This window comes from Hyperolius riggenbachi, chromosome 10, assembly GCF_040937935.1.
Source record: "Hyperolius riggenbachi isolate aHypRig1 chromosome 10, aHypRig1.pri, whole genome shotgun sequence".
NCBI classification, from domain to species: Eukaryota; Metazoa; Chordata; class Amphibia; order Anura; family Hyperoliidae; genus Hyperolius; species Hyperolius riggenbachi.
The window spans coordinates 28727735-28751116 of NC_090655.1; the positions used below are offsets into that span (position 1 = coordinate 28727735).

General features: G+C 47.2%; 1 protein-coding gene across 2 annotated transcripts in view; it reads right to left on the minus strand.

Annotated features, from left to right (window-relative positions):
- Nucleotides 1-1279: 1279 nt before the first annotated feature.
- LOC137535654 (alpha-2-macroglobulin-like) overlaps nt 1280-23382 on the minus strand; it is a 143764-nt gene continuing 121661 nt past the window's right edge. For both annotated transcript variants that reach the window (XM_068257514.1, XM_068257513.1), the window contains exons 32-36: nt 18017-18107; nt 13850-13918; nt 5289-5391; nt 4212-4253; nt 1280-1561 (exon numbers count right to left, since the gene is read on the minus strand). In XM_068257514.1, coding sequence (XP_068113615.1) covers nt 1536-1561; nt 4212-4253; nt 5289-5391; nt 13850-13918; nt 18017-18107 — 331 coding nt within the window. In that variant the 3' untranslated portion in view covers nt 1280-1535. The remainder of the gene's footprint in view (nt 1562-4211; nt 4254-5288; nt 5392-13849; nt 13919-18016; nt 18108-23382) is intronic.

Below are 23382 nucleotides of genomic sequence, written 5' to 3' on the forward strand. Positions count from 1 at the left end.
TTGGAACTGTGTCTCATGCTCCCTGTCACCTCCTTTCAACTAAAAAGATGGCAGCCCCCATGAATCACAAACATTTGCCTGTTTTTTTAAAACAGCGTGGGTAAGAGATTATATTACCTATCTATTCTAATTAACATAACTAATGTAACTTGATGACAGTATGTTTGTTTAGGCTGAAGTCCCCCTCTAAGGGTAAAAAGGGATGTAGGCTGAAGTGGTTATACGGAAGATGAGAAATGATCTCCTAAGTTAAAACTTAGGAGAAAAAGTGCCCCTTAGGCCACCAGCAAAAAAATGCTCAGAATCATTTTGAAAGTACTGTTGTTTTTTACTAACTTTTTGGTACTTTTTTTTTTTTTAAACTGCTGAGTGTTGAAAGTCATTTCAAACCAAAGGTGACACAGTATCTCCTAGGAGAAAACTTAGGAGAAAAAGTGAATTGCATATGGGCTAGAGAACCTTATTCAATTTACTTTTTCTCCTGAGTTTTCTTAGGTGATACTTTCAGACTATGTCATAAAATGCCTTTTAAAACCACCAGCAAGCAAGAAAATACTCCAAATAATTGTTATAGTACCTTTTCACCATCTTTTGTGTACTTTTTCAATTGTAAAATGCTGAAAAGTTATTTTAAAGAGAAGATGAAAATGATCTCCCAGGAGAAAAAAAAAGTGAATTGCATATGGACCTCTGTGTCTGCTGTTGGTGTACTTCACCAAATATATTGAACAGTGTAACCCATTTGTTCTTTCTACCACAATAGCAAGAAGGAAGAGGAGGCACTGCTCATGCTGCGGTTACCTTTAATCAATGGTTATTCAGACATATATCACTTCTTCCATAACGCTTCTTCAGAGGCTTATAGTACACAGTGTACTATTAGCATCTGAAGAAGCATTGTTTACGTGAAACGGATGTCAGGCTGTTACCCCCCCCCCCAACTATGTACGTGTTCAAATAACCATTGATTAAAGCTAACCACAGCATGAGCAGTGCCTCCTCTTCCTTTTCGCTATTGTGACATAAGTTCTGCTTTTCTAAAGTGCACGCTTATGTGGTTACAAATCTGGTGCAGATTTATAGTCGCTGCCCAACAGTATCTAGTGTCAGTACTGTTTGACTTCTCCTTTGGACTGTATCCATTTGTTCTTTATACAAACCTCAGTGGTGGGTGAAACTTACTATAGAGGAATTCTTAAAGTTAATCAAGTGCCCAGTTTATTTTAGTATCGAGTTTATATACATAGCTCAACTGTAAATAATGCAATGTGAACATGTATTTTGTCTTTTATTTGACTTTTATCTTTGCAGTAGAAACCACAGAAATAAGATTAATACACATCCGATATGAAATGCAGTCGACGGCCGGTCTACAAAAGATTGCAGTGAAACAATGAGACCTTCTTGGAGAATCTGTTATCAATGGAGCCCAAACTTCAGAGAATCAGTCAAAAAATGACAAGGAAATGTTAAGATCTTATTTGTATCCAGATGGTCGTTTCAATCTCAGGTTTCTATCAAGTGCGACTATTTTCTTATCTTGTATTACCAGAGTTGTCATCTGGAAATCAAAGCAAAACCAAAAACAAAGTAAGAAAATGACAATGTCCAACTGTGCCCTAATGAGGACTTCGAGTTTGAAGTACTGTTGTAATGCCTTCTGCTTCTATTTTAAAGCCCACCTACAATTACAAATAGATCTTTGGAATGCTTAGTAGCCAAATGTGTTTATAGCTGTGTGAGACCACCGTGACTGTCTGATGGCAAATAAATCATTTACGATGAGGAGCTAGTCATACTATGATCTGCTCTGCAAGGTAATTTCAATATTTACTGCAGAAAATAGACATTGTTAACTTAATGCAATTCCAAGCTGAAGCTCCAGGATCAAAATCAGATCTCTTAGGAGAGGGAAGCCTCAGGATCCTATTTAGGCTTCCCTCTCTACTCAGATGTCCGCCGTCGCTGAGCGCTGCTGCCCTTCAGATCGCAGACACAGGAGCACTGCCGCGCATTGCGCAATAGCATGGAGCCCTCAGCTCCGGCTTACTGTGCACGTGCAGGCGGGCTTGCGAGGTCACGGGAGAGTGAGAAGAGCTGCGCGGCCTCGATGTGATAAGCAACAATGCATTCTTAAGGGGGGTCACGTTTTGCGAAGGAGACATTAGAATAGAGAGGAAAGTCTCCATAGGATCCAGAGGATTCCCTCTCTATAGGTAAGCATCTCATTTTGTACCTGAGCTTCAGCTCGGGTACACTTTAAGCACTTAACGACCCCCTAACGCCGATAGGCGTCGGCAGGTCGTAAGTGGTATTACATTCCATGTCAGTTCACGGAGGGTGTCTCCGTGAACAGACTGCAAGCCGCCGATCGTGGCTCGCACGCGTAATGTAAACACGCGGGGAAGAAATCCCCGCTGTTTACATCATACGGGGCTGCTGCGCAGCAACGCCGTAAAGGAGATCGGCGATCCCCGGCCTCTGATTGGCCCGGGATCGCTGCCGCCTGATAGGCTGAAGCCTATCCGGCGCAGGACGGTTATCCGTCCTGTGCAGCCCATAGCCTGCGGGAGAAGCAGGTATGGGCAGAGAGGGCGGAAATCGCTGCGGAGGGGGCTTTGAGGAGCCCCCCGCAAATCACAGGCAGCCGGCGGCGATCAGACCCCCCCAGCAGGACATCCTACTAGTGGGGAAAAAAAGGGGGGGTGGGAAGTCTGATCGCCATGCTGCAAACCTGATCTGTACTGTGGGCTGGAGAGCCTACGCTGCACAGATCAGGCAAATCAGGCCTGGTCCTTAAGTGGTTAAAGGTCAACTAAAGTGAGAGGTATATGGAGGCTGCCATATTTATTACATTTTAAGCAATACCAGTTGCCTGGCTGTCCTGTTTTTTTTTTTTTACTTTTTTTCATTCTGTGTTTTATTTTTACGTATTGTTACAATTTAAAACTAAAGTAGAGTTGTGAGTTAACATGAATGTGTAGAAAGTTGATTGATAAAGCTAATCTAATTTCTACTCAAATTAATGATTTACTTGATCAGGTAAGTTTATATTGGTGTGTTGGATCATCTAAAGAGTATATTTGATATAAATTTGTATTCTTCTGTGAGATATTATGGAGCGTTTTAAGCCATATTTGATGCTTTCATAAAGAGGACGACCAATAGGCATGGTGTATATCTAATTTACAGAAGCAAAAATTCACATGTTCTTCATCAAAGCAGTCAAAATGAGTGCGAGGCACACCTGGTAATTTAGGCATGGCTATAGCTTGCTATGCAATTAGAAGCAATATCTGTGTCCAGTGTGTAATTTGGGCATCCTAGTTGCCTATAGTAAAGGCAAACTCTGGCTACTGGTGGAGCGGGGTATAATATAACCAAATGCCAGGGTGTAATTTAGGAGCAGGGTTACCGTATAGGCACAGGGTTGTTATACTTGGGCTTCAGGTGCTCGGCTACAGTATAGGCAAGCGCTAGGTGAAGGGAATTTAGGTGCCTGGTTATTGAGTTTTATGTAGGTAAGGAGGTTTGAGTAAGGTATATATAGGGGGAATTTAAGTGTTAGGAGAAGGTGGGCGGAGGCTAGTGTTAGGCATAGAAACGAGAGGGTTAATGTGAGAATTAGGCTTCGGTGGGGGTAGTAGAGTATCAGTATAATAACTGATATTTTACTATTGGGATCGTGGACAGTAGAATATTGGTAAAATTACTGGTATTTTATGATTGACAACACCTCATGCCCATTTTAAGAGGCCCTTCCACCACACTGCATCACCAGAAACAGGCCTTCAGGGAACAACACGTAGTTAGTCTGGCCGCCAGCCAAGCAGGAAGTGATGCACGCTTGTGGTCACTTCCTGCTTCGGAGTATGGGGCAGTGCACATAAAAGTATTGTAAAAAACGCTCCCGCATCGTCAACTTGAAAAAAAAACAAAAAACACGTTGCCATAGATTAACACGATGCAGTTTGCAGCAGATCCTGCATGGTAACGTAGTACTGTGCCAGCGTTAGTTTAGGGACTTCTGGTGCAGCGTACCGCAAATTGGGGAGTATGGACTTCCCCATAGGGTTTAATTAGGCTGCGGTAGCAGTGCGGCAATTTGATGCACCGCCTATGGTTTGAAAAAGTTTAAGGGGTATTCATTGAAAATGGTATTCTTCACCCCAAATATTCAGAAATGAGTTTTGAGAAGAAAGTAATCTTACCAGTACTGCAAGGATGATGATATTCTGCAACAGCACGATCATCTACAAGATACAACAGTATTTTCAGTTTCATGGGGGGTTATTCAGTCATAAATGTATGCATAACTTTGTAATGAGAACACTGATTTATCAATATACTATAGGCATGAGCACAAGGCTGGATTGCAAAATAGATTTAGAGAGGGGGAATTTCAACGCTGGATTTTTGGCACAGCAAGAGTTCTAAAGGTGTTACTTTTGGAGAAGAGTTTCGTATAGGGTTTAGGTCCATAGGACCATGTGAGTTATGGTGGTGAAGGGGATCATGGAGAATAATGAGGGAGTAGTCGTGGACAAGGCGCACAAGGGTGGGGGAAGCCGGGCGCCTAAAATGTGATATGGCCCGAGCCTGGAGGGGGAGACAAGAGATGACACGGGGGAAGCAGAGGGGACATGAGATGATGGAGGAAGATGGGGGGGGGGGGGGACAAGGTAACAAAGGGAAGCTGTGGTGGGGACAAGAGATGACACCGGGAGCTGGGGGGACATACTGATGGCACAAGGGAGAGGCTGGGGGACAAGAGATGACACGGGGGAGCCGGGGAGACAAGAGGTGAAATGGAGAAGCCTGGGGGGACAAGGAGTGACAAGAGGGGACAAGAGGTGCACAAGATGTGACAAGAGGGGAAGTCGGGGGCACAGCAGGTGACGGGGAAGGAAGGGGGCATGAGAGAAGCAAGAGCTGACACGGGGAAGCCGGAGGGCACAAGATGTGACACAGGAGGTACACAGTGGGGGACAAGAGTCGGTGACATTGAGGAACAGAGATGAGCCAGGGAGACACGAGTTGACAGAGAGGGGGACAATGAGTTACACAGGGGGAACAAAGGTGACACAGAGGGGGACAAAATATGCACAGGGGAAGAGAGGTGACACAGACAGACAGAAAAACACAGAGCGACATGAGGTGACACAAAGGGGGACAAAAGAGACACAGGAACAGAGGTTCAGCAACATGTATACATTGGGTTACAACACTGTATTTTATGAGTATGTATGGCAACACTGATTCCAGTAAATGGCAAGTGATGGACTTACCTGTCTCATAGTAGTCATAAATTGCTACGGTAGCTGCTTTCAGGTCCTTCACTTCAGCATCCTGTTCCACCATGAATGAGATACTTACAGGACTGTGGTCCATCTAAAAAGAAAAAGATGATCATACAGTGAAGAAAGAGATAACCCAAATAATAATAATAATAATGGTACAAAGAGGAACATGCTGTGGGTGCTGGGCACTGAACATAGGCCTGACAGCCGTTTTGCACGCAGTGTATTCATATTGTACTGCACTGATATTGGCCTCAGAAGAAGCACATTTAATGTGAAACTGTCAACAGGCCTACAGTCAGTTCCCAGGCCAGCACCCACTGCATCACCCTCCCCTCCTGAGCACAGTTTGCCACAAATGTTAGAGTAACAGCAGGAATCTTGTTCACTGTATCTGCATCCTGCCCCATGTCATTTTGTATGACTCTTATTAACCACTTAAGGGGCTTAAACCCCCCTAGTGGCCAGGCCATTTTTTACAAAATAGGCCACTGCAGCTTTGAGGCCTCGCTGCAGGGCCGTACATCTCAGCACACAAGTGATTCCCCCGCCCCCCTTTTCTGCCCACAAACAGAGCTTCTTGTTGGTGGGCTATGATCGCTCCCAGGAATTTTTTTTTTTTCATAAATATATATTCTATTTATTTTTAAATAAAATAAAAAAACAAGATATAGATCAGTTCATTGTGATAAGTAGTGATAAAGTTATAGGCTAATGAATGGGAGGTGAACATTTCTCAAGTGAAAACGACGGAACGCGAATGGGTTAAAGACACATTGCCTGCAGTGCTGGATCTACATTCCTCTACATTACGGTTCTTCTCAACACTTTAACCTGAGCATGCTGACCAAGGAGGACAGGAGAGGGACAAATCAGGGATGAGCATGTTACTTTTTCATTGTTCCAGCACACTCATATTAACATCTAGCCATCAAAGCCGACAATTGTTTCGGGGCCTTGGGTTTCCCCTTTGTCAAGGCATAAGCAGACAGAAACATGTACAGGTAAGATTTAAAAGATACCAGAGCCCAACATTCTAAGCAGGGCCGGTTCTAGCAACAGTGGGGCCCCAGGGCAAAATTAGCCCAGGGGCCCCCAAAAGGCAGTATTAGGGGCCCTTTGTTCCAGTCATATTTCCCTCCTGGGCCCCTGAGCTGGCTGCTGAGCCTCCCAACTTATCTGAGCACCCTGTTGCCCCTGCAGAGTCTTTGGCAGTGTATTGTACCTGCCCACCAGTACAGGTGAGATGCTGCTCTGCCAAAGACTCTGTAGCGGCTCCGGGGAGCAACAGAGAAGATGGGGGGACACCTTAGGGGCCCCTACATGCTCTGATTGCCCCCTTTGCCTCTATGGTAGCGCTGAACCTGATTCTAAGACTAAAATACATGTGAAGGACTGAAGGTGGGAGGGCATCATGGGTAATTTCCCAATCCCTTAGTTTCAACTAGTGTTGGGCGAACAGTGTTCGCCACTGTTCGGGTTCTGCAGAACATCACCCTGTTCGGGTGATGTTCGAGTTCGGCCGAACACCTGACGGTGCTCGGCCAAACCGTTCGGCCATATGGCCGAACTAAGAGCGCATGGCCGAACGTTCCCCGAACGTTCGGCTAGCGCTGTGATTGGCCGAACGGGTCACGTGGTTCGGACCCGAACGCGCTCTGATTGGCCGAACTGTCACGTGGTTCGGGTAAATAAATACCCGAACCACGTCATATCTCCGCCATTTGTCTGTGGGTTTAGCTTTGGGTAGGCAGGCAGGGTAGTTCGCGCTCCAGCCACGCTAGCCAGGGTCCCCCCCAGTCATTGTGTGTCGCTGCTGGGAATAGTAGTACACCGCTCGCTCAGCATTCTGTTTACTGCCACTCTGTGTACCTCGCTCAGCCACACTATATAGCATTCTGTTTACTGCCACTCTGTGTCTGCTGGGAATAGTAGTACACCGCTTGCACAGCCACACTATATAGCATTCTGTTTACTGCCACTCTGTGTACCTCGCTCAGCCACACTATATAGCATTCTGTTTACTGCCACTCTGTGTCTGCTGGGAATAGTGGTACACCGCTCGCTCAGCCACACTATATAGCATTCTGTTCACTGTTCTGTGTCTGCTTGGAATAGTGGTACACCGCTCGTTCAGCCACACTATATAGCATTCTGTGTACTGTTCTGTGTCTGCTGGGAACAGTAGTACACCGCTCGTTCAGCCACACTATATAGCATTCTGTGTACTGTTCTGTGTCTGCTGGGAACAGTAGTACACCGCTCGCTCAGCCACACTATATAGCATTCTGTTCACTGTTCTGTGTCTGCTGGGAATAGTGGTACACCGCTCGCTCAGCCACACTATATAGCATTCTGTTCACTGTTCTGTGTCTGCTGGGAATAGTGGTACACCGCTCGCTCAGCCACACTATATAGCATTCTGTTCACTGTTCTGTGTCTGCTGGGAATAGTGGTACACCGCTCGCTCAGCCACACTATATAGCATTCTGTTCACTGTTCTGTGTCTGCTGGGAATAGTGGTACACCGCTCGCTCAGCCACACTATATAGCATTCTGTTTACTGTTCTGTGTCTGCTGGGAATAGTGGTACACCGCTCGCTCAGCCACACTATATAGCATTCTGTTCACTGTTCTGTGTCTGCTGGGAATAGTGGTACACCGCTCGCTCAGCCACACTATATAGCATTCTGTTCACTGTTCTGTGTCTGCTGGGAACAGTAGTACACCGCTCGTTCAGCCACACTATATAGCATTCTGTGTACTGTTCTGTGTCTGCTGGGAACAGTAGTACACCGCTCGTTCAGCCACACTATATAGCATTCTGTGTACTGTTCTGTGTCTGCTGGGAACAGTAGTACACCGCTCGTTCAGCCACACTATATAGCATTCTGTTCACTGTTCTGTGTCTGCTGGGAATAGTGGTACACCGCTCGCTCAGCCACACTATATAGCATTCTGTTCACTGTTCTGTGTCTGCTGGGAATAGTGGTACACCGCTCACCCGTCACTGTATAGCATTGTGCTCTGTGTCGCTGCTGGGAATAGTGGTACTGTATAGCATTTCTGTACTGCCACTGTACTGCTGCCAGTCAGCGTGTACTGTAAGGATAAGTGAAATGAGGAAGAAATCCGGTGAAAGAGGGAGGGGCAAGGGAAGAGGTGTTTCCCCTGACGGTTCACGTACAGGCCACAGGGGAGCACCCAAGAAAACCCACTCAATACCACCCATGTTGTCCAGGACAACAACCCTCACAAATCCAAAAGAACAGGACCAGATAATTACTTGGATGACCTCTCAAGCGTCCAGCAGTGGGTTAAGCAGCACCAGCACATCACGCACGAGGTCCGAGTCCTCAGCCAGTTACAAGGAGCCAGTGGGCACAAAGCTGACACAACCGGCAGCGACACCACGCACACAACTGCCAGATAACCAGTCCGATGAATTACCTCAGGACACAATGGGGTATTCGCAGGAGCTATTCCCAGCCCAACAAACTTCCACCTTTCAAAGGTCAATGGAGGAACAGCCAGAAATGTTGTGCCTGGATTCACAACCGTTAACTGTGGGAAATGTACCGCGCACTGAAATACGAGGCGAGTCCGAAGAGGACTCGGAAACCCAAATCCCAGAGCAATTTGGGCAGGAGGGGTTGCAATTGCAGGAGGTCGGCCGACAAGATCTGGAAGACGACGTTGGAGTGTGCTGCGCAGAGGTTGTTGTGGGGAGCTCTACTCCACGGCGGTGGCCCACAATGACATATGACGAGTTTGAGGAGATGGAAGAGGAGGGTATGGACAATGTGGACAGAGACCCAGATTTTGTTTGTGAACGAGAACATCGCCGTCGTAGCAGCAGCACAGATGAGTCTGTTGAAGAACACACTGCTGCACGAGTTCGCCTTGTGCCACAAGGTAGGCGGCGCGCAATTTCAGGCACCACAAGCGTGGAAGTTCAAGTGAGAGGCAAAAGAGGAGCAAACAGAAATCGCCAGCAAGGAGGCAGGTGCTCCAAAGTCTGGGCTTTCTTTGAAGACTGCACTGAGGATGTTACCATGGCGATTTGCAAGGTGTGCAAGACCCGCCTGAGCAGGGGGAAAAATATTAACAACCTCTCCACCACCAGCATGAGCCGTCACATGCTATCCAAACATCCCACTCTTTGGGCAAACGCGTCAGGACAGGGTACCAGAAACAACACTGCCTCCCTTGGGTTCACCAGACCCGCCTCAGCAGCAGCAGTAGCCCAGCCATTGCGTGGTTCACAACATTCACAAACATCAGACGACGCTGACACTGTCACTTTCCGGAGTAGTGCTCTTGAGGTCTCCCAGTGTTCATCAAACACAACAACCAACAGCCCTTCCGTGTGCAGCGCTACGGTTCAGTTGTCTGTGTCGGAGATGTTTGAGCGCAAGAGGAAATTGCCAGCAAATGACCCCCGGGCCGTGGCAGTAACAGCCAGCATAGCCAAGCTTCTGGCCTGCGAAATGCTGCCATATCGATTGGTGGAGACAAACAGCTTCAAGGGCATGATGTCAGTGGCCATCCCACGTTACGTGGTTCCCAGCCGCTACCACTTTGCACGCTCTGCAGTGCCTGAGTTGCATGAGCACGTGGTCAGCAAAATAACCCGAAGCTTGAAGAATGCCGTTGCCTGCAAGGTTCACCTCACCACTGACACCTGGACGAGTGCGTTCGGCCAGGGTCGATACATCTCCCTTACCGCGCACTGGGTGAACCTTGTGGAGCCTGGCAGCGATTCCTCACCTGCTACGGCACGGGTGTTGCCCACGCCACAAACAGCTGCACCGCCGTCCCTCCCACTGGATAACAGCAGCACCTACCTCTCTGACTCCTTCTCCTCCAACGCATCTCAAAGCTGTACCTCATCCGGAAACGCTAACCCAGCAGCAGTAGGATCGTGGAAGCAGTGCAGCACAGCTGTTGGCATGCGTCAGCAAGCGTTGCTGAAGCTAATCTGCCTTGGGGATAAGCAGCACACAGGGGAGGAAATTTGGAGGGGAATAAAGGAACAGACGGATTTGTGGCTGGCACCGCTGGACCTGAAACCGGGCATGGTTGTGTGTGATAATGGGAGTAATCTCATTCGCGCTTTAAGGTTGGCTAAGCTGACACACATCCCTTGCCTGGCGCACGTGATGAACCTAGTAGTTCAGCGGTTCCTGAGGACATACCCAGGCGTGCCCGATCTGCTGTTGAAGGTGCGTCGAGTGTCCAAACATTGTAGAAATTCCAGTACTGCTTCGGGGGCACTCGCCAAGATGCAGGAGCGCTTCAATCTCCCCCACCATCGCTTGCTGTGTGATGTCCCTACGCGCTGGAATTCTACGCTGCACATGCTAGCCCGCTTTTGCGAGCAGAAGAGTGCAGTGGTCCAGTACATGACGGCGCAGTACCGAGGCGCATCCGGCCAGCTGCCAAGCTTCTGTGGATCCGATTGGGCCAACATGTTGGACCTCTGCCAAGTCCTCCAAAATTTTGAGCAATCCACGTTGCTTGTGAGCAGTGACAACTCTTCAGTCAGCATTACCATACCACTGCTGTGTTTACTGAAGAGGTCGATGTTAAAAATCAAGGAAACAGCTGTCATGATGCAACTGGGGGAATCTGAAGGAGAAAACGATCAGCGTGATGGTACCAACATCAGGCCATCCGCCTCAGGGAACGCTGGCCCCAGCAGCTATGACGAAGAAGAGGAGGAGGAACAGCTGGAGTTGGAGCAGGAATTTCATGCCACCACTGACGAGGGCCAGAGCGGTGCACGTTGGACTTCCACAATTCAACGCGAATGGTCAGCAGAAGCAGACCAGGAGGAAGGTGACGACTATGATGCATCACAACAACTATCACAACGCTCACAAGAGGATGATGAGGATTCTGGTAGGACTCTGGCACACATGGCTCAATTCATGCTAGACTGCATTGAACGTGACCCACGCATTGTGCGCATTCTGGACAACACCAATTACTGGGTTTATACCCTTCTGGATCCACGGTACAAACACAATGTTCCAAAACTGCTTGAAGAAAGAGTCAGACAGGTCAAAATGGAAGAATACCAGCAGGCCCTTGTGGAGACTTTAGAGAGGAGATTGACATCCTCCCCCTCCTCTAGCCAGTTGTACGCAGACAGACTGACTTCCGCAAACCCAGGACGACCAGGAGGGCAGCAAACAACGCAAGCCGCAGCTAGTACCCAAAAGGGAATGGTATCGGCAGTGTCCTTGGAGTGGGAAAATTTTCTGACACCCATGCAGCCGCAGCCCACTGAACAGCAAGCGTGCAGATCCACCTCCAACACCGATCGCCTGGAGAAGATGGTCAAGGACTACATGTCAGATGGCGTAGCTGTGTCGAACCATCCATCTGCACCCTTCAACTATTGGGTATCGAAGCTAGACACCTGGCACGAACTGGCAATGTACGCAATAGAGGTGCTGGCTTGCCCGGCAGCCAGCGTTATGTCGGAACGCTGTTTCAGTGCTGCCGGAGGCATCGTCACAGATCGGCGTATCCGCCTCTCTACAGACAATGCAGACCGTCTGACTCAAATTAAAATGAATCAATCCTGGATTGGAAATGACTACGCAACACTCCAGGACCCCAACCAAGTAACATGACCAATGAACATCTGGGATGGTGTTGCGTTTCCGGGCCCTGTTTATTGAACCTCTCATCTGTATTACATTTATGACTGCATGGCGGCAAAAAGCATTGCTGCTATATCCGCACGCTTTTTGTCCACATGCAAGGCCTGGGTTGTTGTGTCTCACAAAGCGTGGCCTTCTCCTCCTGCGCCTGCTCCTGTTCCATCACGTCTGCTGCTGCTGGGTTAGCGTTGCCGCGTGGTCCCTGTTTATTGAACCACTTATCTTTATTACATTTATGACTGCATGGCGGTACAAAGCATGCTATCCGCACGCTTCTTGCCCTCATGCAAGGCCTGGGTTGTTGTGTCTCACAAAGCGTGGCCTTCTCCTCCTGCGCCTCCTCCTGTTCCATCACGTCTGCTGCTGCTGGGTTAGCGTTGCCGCGTGGTCCCTGTTTATTGAACCACTTATCTTTATTACATTTATGACTGCATGGCCGTACAAAGCCTGCTATCCGCACGCTTCTTGCCCTCATGCAAGGCCTGGGTTGTTGTGTCTCACAAAGCGTGGCCTTCTCCTCCTGCGCCTGCTCCTGTTCCATCACGTCTGCTGCTGCTGGGTTAGCGTTGCCGCGTGGTCCCTGTTTATTGAACCACTTATCTTTATTACATTTATGACTGCATGGCGGTACAAAGCCTGCTATCCGCACGCTTCTTGCCCTCATGCAAGGCCTGGGTTGTTGTGTCTCACAAAGCGTGGCCTTCTCCTCCTGCGCCTGCTCCTGTTCCATCACGTCTGCTGCTGCTGGGTTAGCGTTGCCGCGTGGTCCCTGTTTATTGAACCACTTATCTTTATTACATTTATGACTGCATGGCGGTACAAAGCCTGCTATCCGCACGCTTCTTGCCCTCATGCAAGGCCGGGGTTGTTGTGTCTCACAAAGCGTGGCCTTCTTCTCCTCCTGCGCCACCCTCCTCCTGTTCCATCACGTGTGCTGCTGCTGGGTTAGCGTTACCGGTCCCTTTTCCTGGAACCTCTTATATGTATTACATTTATGACTGCATGCCGACAAAAAACATGTTACCTGTGCAAAGAAAACAGACATTTCCCGCATTTAAAAGACAGTTTTCCCTTTGAAACTTTAAAATCGATTTTCTCAAAAACTATAAGCTCTTTTTGCTAATTTTTTTTTCCTCTTGTACCCACTCCCAAGGTGCACATACCCTGCAAATTTGGGGTATGTAGCATGTAAGGAGGCTTTACAAACCACAAAAGTTCGGGTCCCCATTGACTTCCATTATGTTCGGAGTTCGGGTCGAACACCCGAACATCGCGGCCATGTTCGGCCTGTTCGGCCCGAACCCGAACATCTAGATGTTCGCCCAACACTAGTTTCAACCTGTGTGGCTCCATTCCCGCATTTCAACCCCCCCCCCCCCCCCCCCTGTTGCGGTCCCCCACCAGCTCATCCAGTATGGAAATACTGCGCCGTGTAAGTGCAGTATTTTCTTTATTCTGCCCTGTGAACCTGCTCCTCCGTCTTCCCTACTGCAGAGGGCTGTGGAGCGCACACGCCAGGACGCCTGCAGGACGGGAGCAAGCAGGCGCGGCAAGGAAAGATGGAGGAGCGCGTTCACAGGGCAGAAGAAAGGAAATACCGCGCACGCGCAGCACAGTATTTCCATAGTAGAAGAGGGCTGCTCGGGGGCCGCAATGGGGGGTTGAAAAGGGGGAACAGAGCCATATAAGGTGAAACAAAGGGAGCGGTAAGTGACCTATGACACCCTACCACCTGGACAAGATATATTTTAATCATAGAACATTGGTCTCTGGTATCCTTTAAGGCTTACTGTTCAGCAAGTAGAGGACTGTCCTCAACTCACCAGCACATAGAGAGACTGTACAAGGAATCTACAACACAAATCTACAACTTACATGATCCAGGTACAAGGTGACCTTATCAGCCAGGATGTCGCTCCTCTGTATCACTTTGTCTTTCTCCAGCTACAAATGTAATATGATATAGAATTTGCATCAGCAGCACAGTTTACACTTTAGGCTCTGACATAAATATCACACTTATGAATCATTAGCAGATAGAATTTGAGGTATACAGGGCTTTTATTCTTGCCTGACATAGAACCATTTAAAGAGACACTGAAGCGAGACTAAATCTCGCTTCAGCTCTCATATATAGCAGGGGCACGTGTGCCCCTGCTAAAACCGGCTATCCTGCGGCTTAACAGGGGTCCCTTCACCCCCAACCCACCCCCCGCAAACCTTGGTCATCATTTTGGTCGCAGAATTTTCCTTCCTAGAGGCAGGGCTAACGGCTGCAGCCCTGCCTCCCAGCGCGTCTATCAGACGTGCATCGCCGCCTCTCCCCCGCCCCTCTCAGTGAAGGAAGACTGAGAGGGGCGGGGGAGAGGCGGAGATACGCGTCTGACAGATGCGCGTGGGGCAGGGCTGCGGCGGTTAGCCCTGCCCCAATGCGGAAGCGCTCCCCCGCATTACGGAGGGGATTTGGGGGGACAGGGACCCCCGTTAAGCCGCGCGATAGCGGCGTTTTAGCAGGGGCACACATGCCCCTGCTAGCTATGAGGTCTGAAGCGAGATCTATTCTCGCTTCAGACTCTCTTTAAGCGGAGTCAGGGGACCACAGCAACACTAATCTTACCTTCCCAGAGTCACTTCTTTTGTTGAAACTGTGCAATAATGCATTGGGCCTTATTTATTCATGCTATGTAAGGCAGTACTGATTGAATGGATACATGCAAAAATGGCGTCTGAAAATTTGGGCGCAGGGTGAAGCCAGAAAAAGAGAATGGCTCACCCTGCTTCTGCAAAAGTCCCGGCAGTGTTAATTACTTTTCCCCCTCCAGGCCACCATGGACTCGGGGAAAGACGTAATTCAGCTGCCAGCAAATACCTTCTGTTTTAGGAAGGCAAAACATACTACCGGTAAGCATTGCTTTTTGGTCTCTTTTTAGTCCCCTATCTTTTCCTAGTGGTTTTGGGTCACCCAAAGCTTCTTAGGTATTCTGTTGTACTAGTCCAAGACCTACAGTATTCCATAGATTCATATCAATCCCTGCCATGCACTTAGGAAGACCAAATATTTGAAACAGGCTGTCTGCATGTGGGGTTGGTGTGGCTCTGTAAGATTTAAAGCTATAGGCTTGGTATACACCAGCAGTTCTAGATGTAAGCCTAGCTTCAGGGACAAAGAGCTTATTTGTATTCAGTAGTAGTGCATTGTGGGTAACCACAGTCATTCACTTAAAGCTGCATTATTGCAAATAACTTATGCTTTAAAGGGAAGGTCCAAGCAAAATAAAAAAATGAGTTTCACTTACCTGGGGCTTCTACCAGCCATCCTGTGCTCTCGTAGTCACTCACTGCTGCTCCAGTCCCCTGCTGGCAGCTTGCCGACCTCGCAGGTCGGCGGGCTGCATTGCATACATTTTTACGCATTCCCGCTAGTGCAGGAACATTAACGCATACATTTTTACGCGTTACTGGTTCAATGCGTACATTTTTACGTGTTGCATCACTAACGTGTAAAAATGTATGCGTTAATTTTCCTGCACTAGCGGGAATGCGTAAAAATCTACACAATGCAGCCCGCCGCCCTTCGAGGTTGGCAAGCTGCCAGCGGGGGACTGGAGCAGCATTGAGAGACTACGAGGGCACAGGATGGCTGCATGAGGCTGGTAGATGCCCCAGGTAAGTGAAACTTATTTTTTTATTTTGCTCAGACCTTCCCTTTAAAAAGGCAAACCACACTAAGCATTGCTGTTAAGTAGGAGGGCTTTTCAGTCTCTTTTAGTCACCTATACTTTCCTAGTGGTTTTTGGGTCACCCCGAGCTGCTTGGTTACTCTGTTGTTCTGGTCCAAGCTCCTATCTCATAGAGCCAGATCAATCCCTGCCATGCACTGAGGAGGACCAAAAGTCCAAAACAGGCTGTCTGCATGTGGAGATGGTATGGCTCTGTAAGATTTAAAGCCTAAGGCTTGCTATACACCAGCAGTTCTGGATGCTAGCCTGGCTACAGAGGCAGAGATAATCGCATATTCAGAAGTGGTGCACTATGGGTAACCATAGATATTCACTTAAAGCAGAATTATCGCAAGTACCTTCTGTTTTAAAAAGGCAAATCACACTAAGCATTGCTTTTTAGTAGAAGGCCTTTTCTGTATCTTTTAGTCCCCTATACATTCCTAGCCAAAGTGATCAGCAGGGCAGCGAGGCAACTGGTTTTGTTTAAAAGGAACTAACTATGGCAGCTACCGGATGCCTCTCAGTTCAGTTTCCCTTAATAAAGTTATTTCTGGGCATAACCTTTAAAGAGAACCCGAGGTGGGAATTTATTATGCTAGTGGGGCACAGAGGCTGGTTGTGCACACCAACACCAGCCTCTGTTGCCCCATGGTGTGCCTCAAAGACCCCCTGCGCGCCGCTATACCCCCGCAGTGCTGGCGACACGCAGTGTGTCGCCAGCACAATGTTTACCTCTGCCTGTCAGAGCCGCTCTCCCGCCTCCTCCGTATCGGCGCTACCCGCCCGCGTCACTTCCCTCCAATCAGCGGGAGGGAAGGGACACAGGCGGGTAGCGCCAATAAGGAGGAGGCGGGGGAGCGGCGCTGACAAACAGCTCTTAGGTAAACATTGTCGCCAGCACTGCGGGGGGTATAGCGGCGCGCAGGGGGGTCCTGGGGGCACACCATGGGGCAACAGAGGCTGGTGTTAGTGTGCACAACCAGCCTCTGTGCCCCACTAGCATAATAAATTCCCACCTCGGGTTCTCTTTAATAAGAAAGTTAGAGGATTATTATTACTGTTATTATTTAGTATTTATATAGCACCGGCATCTTCCACAGCACTTTACAGAGTATATAAAGAATAGATCGAAGTGGGAGAGTTCTGTTTTAAAGGATACCAGAGCCAAATAAACCTAGCGAAATAGGGAAGCAGGCATATATCTGTCCTGATGCTCCCTCTGTTCTCCTCTCTGCCCCACCATTCTACCTAAATGCCCCTCTGGTAGCCTCTCCCAGGTCGCTGGAGTTGGGCACTACTACGCAGGCACTGGCCAGGGCTGGGCACTTCCTACAGTGCACACCCCTGGCCAGGAGTGCTTTGCAAATGCATATGATATCAATAATACTTTATGTGCATGACGTCATGTGCACCTGATGCCCCTCCGGAAGAGGCTGCCAGAGGGGCATTTGGGTCGAATGTGGGGGTAGAGAGGAGAACGGGGGGAGCAGTAGGCATCAGGACAAGTCACAGTATATAACAAGGAAAAGAATGCAGCATTCAAAGTTAATCTTTATTGGTTCCATGTAAAAGAATATGGCCAACGTTTCGGAGCCACGTAGGACCCCTTTATCAAGGCAGTGTTTGGTCGGAGGCAAAGATCTGTCTGCTGCTGTGCAAAAGTTCCTGTAGAGGAAGTGGGAGTCTGGCTCCTCTAAACACTCGCAGAGAGCTATGGGTATTTGTCTGGGATCAATGTTGCTGCTAATCCCAGACAATACACATCGCTCTCTGCGAGTGTTTAGAGGAGCCAGACTTGCACTTCCTCTACAGGAACTTTACACAGCAGCAGACAGATTTTTGCCTCCGAGCAAACATTGTCTTGATAAAGGGGCCCTACGTGGCTCCGAAACATTGGCCATATTCTTTTACATGGGACCAATAAAGATTAACTTTGAATGATGCAGCTCTTTTCCCTGTTGAATACTGCACATAGGGCGTCATCCCTCTTCAGCTGTTGCACTCCCCTTAAAGACTATGGGTTTGATCCTTTAGTGAGTGCAAGAGAATACTACAGAGGTCACAGTATATGCCTGCTCTTCCGTTTCTCTAGGTTTATTTGTCTCTGGTATTCTATAAATTGGTAGCATTGAGTACTTTTTGAGATTTTTTTTTTTTAGATTGTTTTGAGATTTCTGGTTGAGAACCCCAAGCTGGATGGACTTGCAGTGGCTTGCAGAGGCCCTCAAAGGGTACTTTACAGGTAGTCCAGATTGTGTAGCTGCTTATGTTACTTTTTATGGATACTAATATATACACAGTAGTAGACATTATTACTTACCTTCCTTAGTGTGCTCTTAACTGGAATGTGTCCAGACAACATGCTCACTTCTATAACAATCATATTGGTTGTTTCCCGAGAGCCTGTGTATCTGAATAAGTAAAAACATAGAAAAAAGCCTTTACGGTGATCTTTCAGACTTAAAGGGAACCAAAGGTGAGAGGTACAGTATATGGAGGCTGACATGTTTATTTCCTTTTAAATAATGCACATTGCCTGGCTGTCCTGCTGATCCTCTGCCTCTGTTACTTTAAGCCATGGGCCCTAAACAAGCATGCAGATCAGATGTTTATTCACTGCATGCTTGTTCCAGGTGTGTGTATTGTTTAGGAAATAAATATGGCAGCTCCCCCATGTTGCTCACCTCGAGTTCCTTTACACTAAATAAACTTGAACTGAGCAAATACAATTTTGAAAGAAATCATTAGAATCAATTCTAAAAACTGTCTTTTTTGTCAAGCTGTCCTTGCTACAGCTGTGCACTTGTCTAACTCCATACAGGTTCAAAATTATGTGCGACTGTGTGTGTTTGTGCGTGTGTGTGTTTGTGCGTGCGTTCGTGCATGTGTGCGCGTTAGTATATTGGATCGAATTCCATATAGGGCTATAGTGTTGGATTTTTAATCCGGGTTTCTTAACCACTTCAGGACCACAGTCTTTCTACCCCTTAAGGACCAGGCACTTTTTTTCCATTCAGACCACTGCAGCTTTCACGGTTTATTGCTCGCTCATACAACCTACCACCTAAATGAATTTTACCTCCTTTTCTTGTCACTAATAAAGCTTTCTTTTGGTGCTATTTGATTGCTCCTGCGATTTTTACTTTTTATTATATTCATCAAAAAAGACATGAATTTTGGCAAAAAAATGATTTTTTTAACTTTCTGTGCTGACATTTTTTGCAAATAAAGTAAAATTTCTGTATACATGCAGCGCGAAAAATGTGGACAAACATGTTTTTGATTAAAAAAAACCATTCAGTGTATATTTATTGGTTTGGGTAACAGTTTTAGCGTTTACAAACTATGGTGCCAAAAGTGAATTTTCCCATTTTCAAGCATCTCTGACTTTTCTGCGCACCTGTCAGGTTTCATGAGGGGCTAAAATTCCAGGATAGTACAAATACCCCCCAAATGACCCCATTTTGGAAAGAAGACATCCCAAAGTATTCAGTGAGAGGCATGGTGAGTTCATAGAAGATTTTATTTTTTGTCACAAGTTAGCGGAAAATGACACTTTCTGACAAAAAAAAGAAAAAAAAAAGTTTCCATTTCTTCTAACTTGCGACAAAAAAAATGAAATCTGCCACGGACTCACTATGCTCCTCTCTGAATACCTTGAAGTGTCTACTTTCCAAAATGGGGTCATTTGTGGGGTGTGTTCACTGTCCTGGCATTTTGGGGGGTGCCTAATTGTAAGCACCCCTGTAAAGCCTAAAGATGCTTATTGGACTTTGGGCCCCTTAGCGCAGTTAGGCTGCAAAAAAGTGCCACACATGTGGTATTGCCGTACTCAGGAGAAGTAGTATAATGTGTTTTGGGGTGTATTTTTACACATACCCATGCTGGGTGGGAGAAATATCTCCATAAATGACAATTGTTTTATTTTTTTTACACATAATTGTCTATTTATAGAGATATTTCTCCCACTCAGCATGGGTATGTGGAAAAATACACCCCAAAACACATTATACTACTTCTCCTGAGTACGGCGATACCACATGTGTGGCACTTTTTTGCACCCTAACTGTGCTAAGGGGCCCAAAGTTCAATGAGTACCTTTAGGATTTCACAGGTCATTTTGAGAAATTTCGTTTCAAGACTACTCCTCACGGTTTAGGGCCCCTAAAATGCCAGGACAGTATAGGAACCCCACAAATTACCCCATTTTAGAAAGAAGAAACCCCAAGGTATTCCGTTAGGAGGATGGTGAGTTCATAGAAGATTTTTTTTTGTCACAAGTTAGCGGAAATTGATTTTAATTGTTTTTTTTCACAAAGTGTCATTTTCCGTCAACTTGTGACAAAAAATAAAATCTTCTATGAACTCACCATACTCCTAACGGAATACCTTGGGGTGTCTTCTTTCTAAAATGGGGTCATTTGTGGGGTTCCTATACTGCCCTGGCATTTTAGGGGCCCTAAACCGTGAGGAGTAGTCTTGAAACCAAATGTCGCAAAATGACCTGTGAAATCCTAAAGGTACTCATTGGACTTTGGGCCTCTTAGCGCACTTAGGGTGCAAAAAAGTGCCACACATGTGGTACCGCCGTACTCAGGAGAAGTAGTATAATGTGTTTTGGGGTGTATTTTTACACATACCCATGCTGGGTGGGAGAAATATCTCTGTAAATGACAATTGTTTGATTTTGTTTTACACACAATTGTCCTTTTACAGAGATATTTCTCCCACCCAGCATGGGTATGTGTAAAAATACACCCCAAAACACAATATACTACTTCTTCTGAGTACGGCGATACCACATGTGTGACACTTTTTTGCAACCTAGGTGCGCTAAGGGGCCTAACGTCCTATTCACAGGTCATTTTGAGGCCTTTGGATTCTAGACTACTGCTCACGGTTTAGGGCCCCTAAAATGCCAGGGCAGTATAGGAACCCCACAAGTGACCCCATTTTAGAAAGAAGACACCCCAAGGTATTCTGTTAGGAGTATGGTGAGTTCATAGAAGATTTTATTTTTTGTCACAAGTTAGCGGAAAATGACACTTTGTGAAAAAAAAAAACAATACATATCAATTTCCGCTAACTTGTGACAAAAAATAAAATCTTCTATGAACTCATCATACACCTAACAGAATACCTTGGGGTGTCTTCTTTCTAAAATGGGGTCACTTGTGGGGTTCCTATACTGCCCTGGCATTTTAGGGGCCCTAAACCGTGAGGAGTAGTCTTGAACCCAAATGTCTCAAAATGACCTGTGAAATCCTAAAGGTACTCATTGGACTTTGGGCCCCTTAGCACAGTTAGGCTGCAAAAAAGTGTCACACATGCGGTATCGCCGTACTCAGAAGAAGTAGTATAATGTGTTTTGTGGTGTATTTTTAACCATGCTGGGTAGGAGAAATATCTCTGTAAATGACACATTTTTGATTTTTTTTACACACAATTGTCCATTTACAGAGAGATTTCTCCCACCCAGCATGGGTATGTGTAAAAATACACCACAAAACACCTTATACTACTTCTCCTGAGTATGGCGATACCACATGTGTAACACTTTTTTGCAGCCTAGGTGCGCTAAGGGGCCCAACGTCCTATCACAGGTCATTTTGAGGCATTTGTTTTCTAGACTACTCCTCACGGTTTAGGGCCCCTAAAATGCCAGGGCAGTATAGGAACCCCACAAGTGACCCCATTTTAGAAAGAAGACACCCCAAGGTATTCCGTTAGGGGTATGGTGAGTTCATAGAAGATTTAATTTTTTGTCACAAGTTAGTGAAAAATGACACTTTGTGAAAAAAACAATAAAAATCTAATTTCCGCTAACTTTTGACAAAAAATAAAATCTTCTATGAACTCATCATACACCTAACAGAATACCTTGGGGTGTCTTCTTTCTAAAATGGGGTCACTTGTGGGGTTCCTATACTGCCCTGGCATTTTACGGGCCCAAAACTGTGAGTAGTCGGGAAACCAAATTTCTCAAAATGACTGATCAGGGGTATAAGCATCTGCAAATTTTGATGACAGGTGGTCTATGAGGGGGCAAATTTTGTGGAACCGGTCATAAGCAGGGTGGCCTCTTAGATGACAGGATGTTTTGGGCCTGATCTGATGGATAGGAGTGCTAGGGGGTGACAGGAGGTGATTGATGGGTGTCTCAGGGGGCGGTTAGAGGGGAAAATAGATGCAATCAATGCACTGGGGAGGTGATCGGAAGGGGGTCTGAGGGGGACCTGAGGGTTTGGCCGAGTGATCAGGAGCCCACACGGGGCAAATTAGGGCCTGATCTGATGGGTAGGTGTGCTAGGGGGTGACAGGAGGTGATTGATGGGTGTCTCAAGGTGTGATTAGAGGGGGAAATAGATGCAAGCAATGCACTAGCGAGGTGATCAGGGCTGGGGTCTGAGGACGTTCTGAGGTGTGGGCGGGTGATTGGGTGCCCGCAAGGGGCAGATTAGGGTCTAATCTGATGGGTAACCGTGACAGGTGGTGATAGGGGGTGATTGATGGGTAATTAGTGGGTGTTTAGAGGAGAGAAGAGATGTAAACACTGCACTTGGGAGGTGATCTGATGTCGGATCTGCGGGCGATCTAGTGGTGTGGGTGGGTGATCAGATTGCCCGCAAGGGGCAGGTTAGGGGCTGATTGATGGGTGGCAGTGACAGGGGGTGATTGATGGGTGGCAGTGACAGGGGGTGATTGATAGGTGATTGACAGGTGATCAGTGGGTTATTACAGGGAATAACAGATGTAAATATTGCACTGGCGAATTGATAAAGGGGGGTCTGAGGGCAATCTGAGCGTGCGGGCGGGTGATTGGGTGCCCGCAAGGGGTAGATTAGGATCTAATCTGATGGGTAACAGTGACAGGTGGTGATAGGGGGTGATTGATAGGTGATTGATGGGTAATTAGTGGGTGTTTAGAGGAGAGAAGAGATGTAAACACTGCACTTGGGAGGTGATCTGATGTCGGATCTGCGGGCGATCTATTGGTGTGGGTGGGTGATCAGATTGCCCGCAAGGGGCAGGTTAGGGGCTGATTGATGGGTGGCAGTGACAGGGGGTGATTGATGGGTGGCAGTGACAGGGGGTGATTGATAGGTGATTGACAGGTGATCAGTGGGTTATTACAGGGAATAACAGATGTAAATATTGCACTGGCGAATTGATAAAGGGGGGTCTGAGGGCAATCTGAGCGTGTGGGCGGGTGATTGGGTGCCCGCAAGGGGTAGATTAGGGTCTAATCTGATGGGTTACAGTGACAGGTGGTGATAGGGGGTGATTGATAGGTGATTGATGGGTAATTAGTGGGTGTTTAGAGGAGAGAAGAGATGTAAACACTGCACTTGGGAGGTGATCTGATGTCGGATCTGCGGGCGATCTATTGGTGTGGGTGGGTGATCAGATTGCCCGCAAAGGGCAGGTTAGGGGCTGATTGATGGGTGGCAGTGACAGGGGGTGATTGATGGGTGGCAGTGACAGGGGGTGATTGATAGGTGATTGACAGGTGATCAGTGGGTTATTACAGGGAATAACAGATGTAAATATTGCACTGGCGAATTGATAAAGGGGGGTCTGAGGGCAATTTTAGCGTGTGGGCGGGTGATTGGGTGCCCGCAAGGGGTAGATTAGGGTCTAATCTGATGGGTAACAGTGACAGGTGGTGATAGGGGGTGATTGATA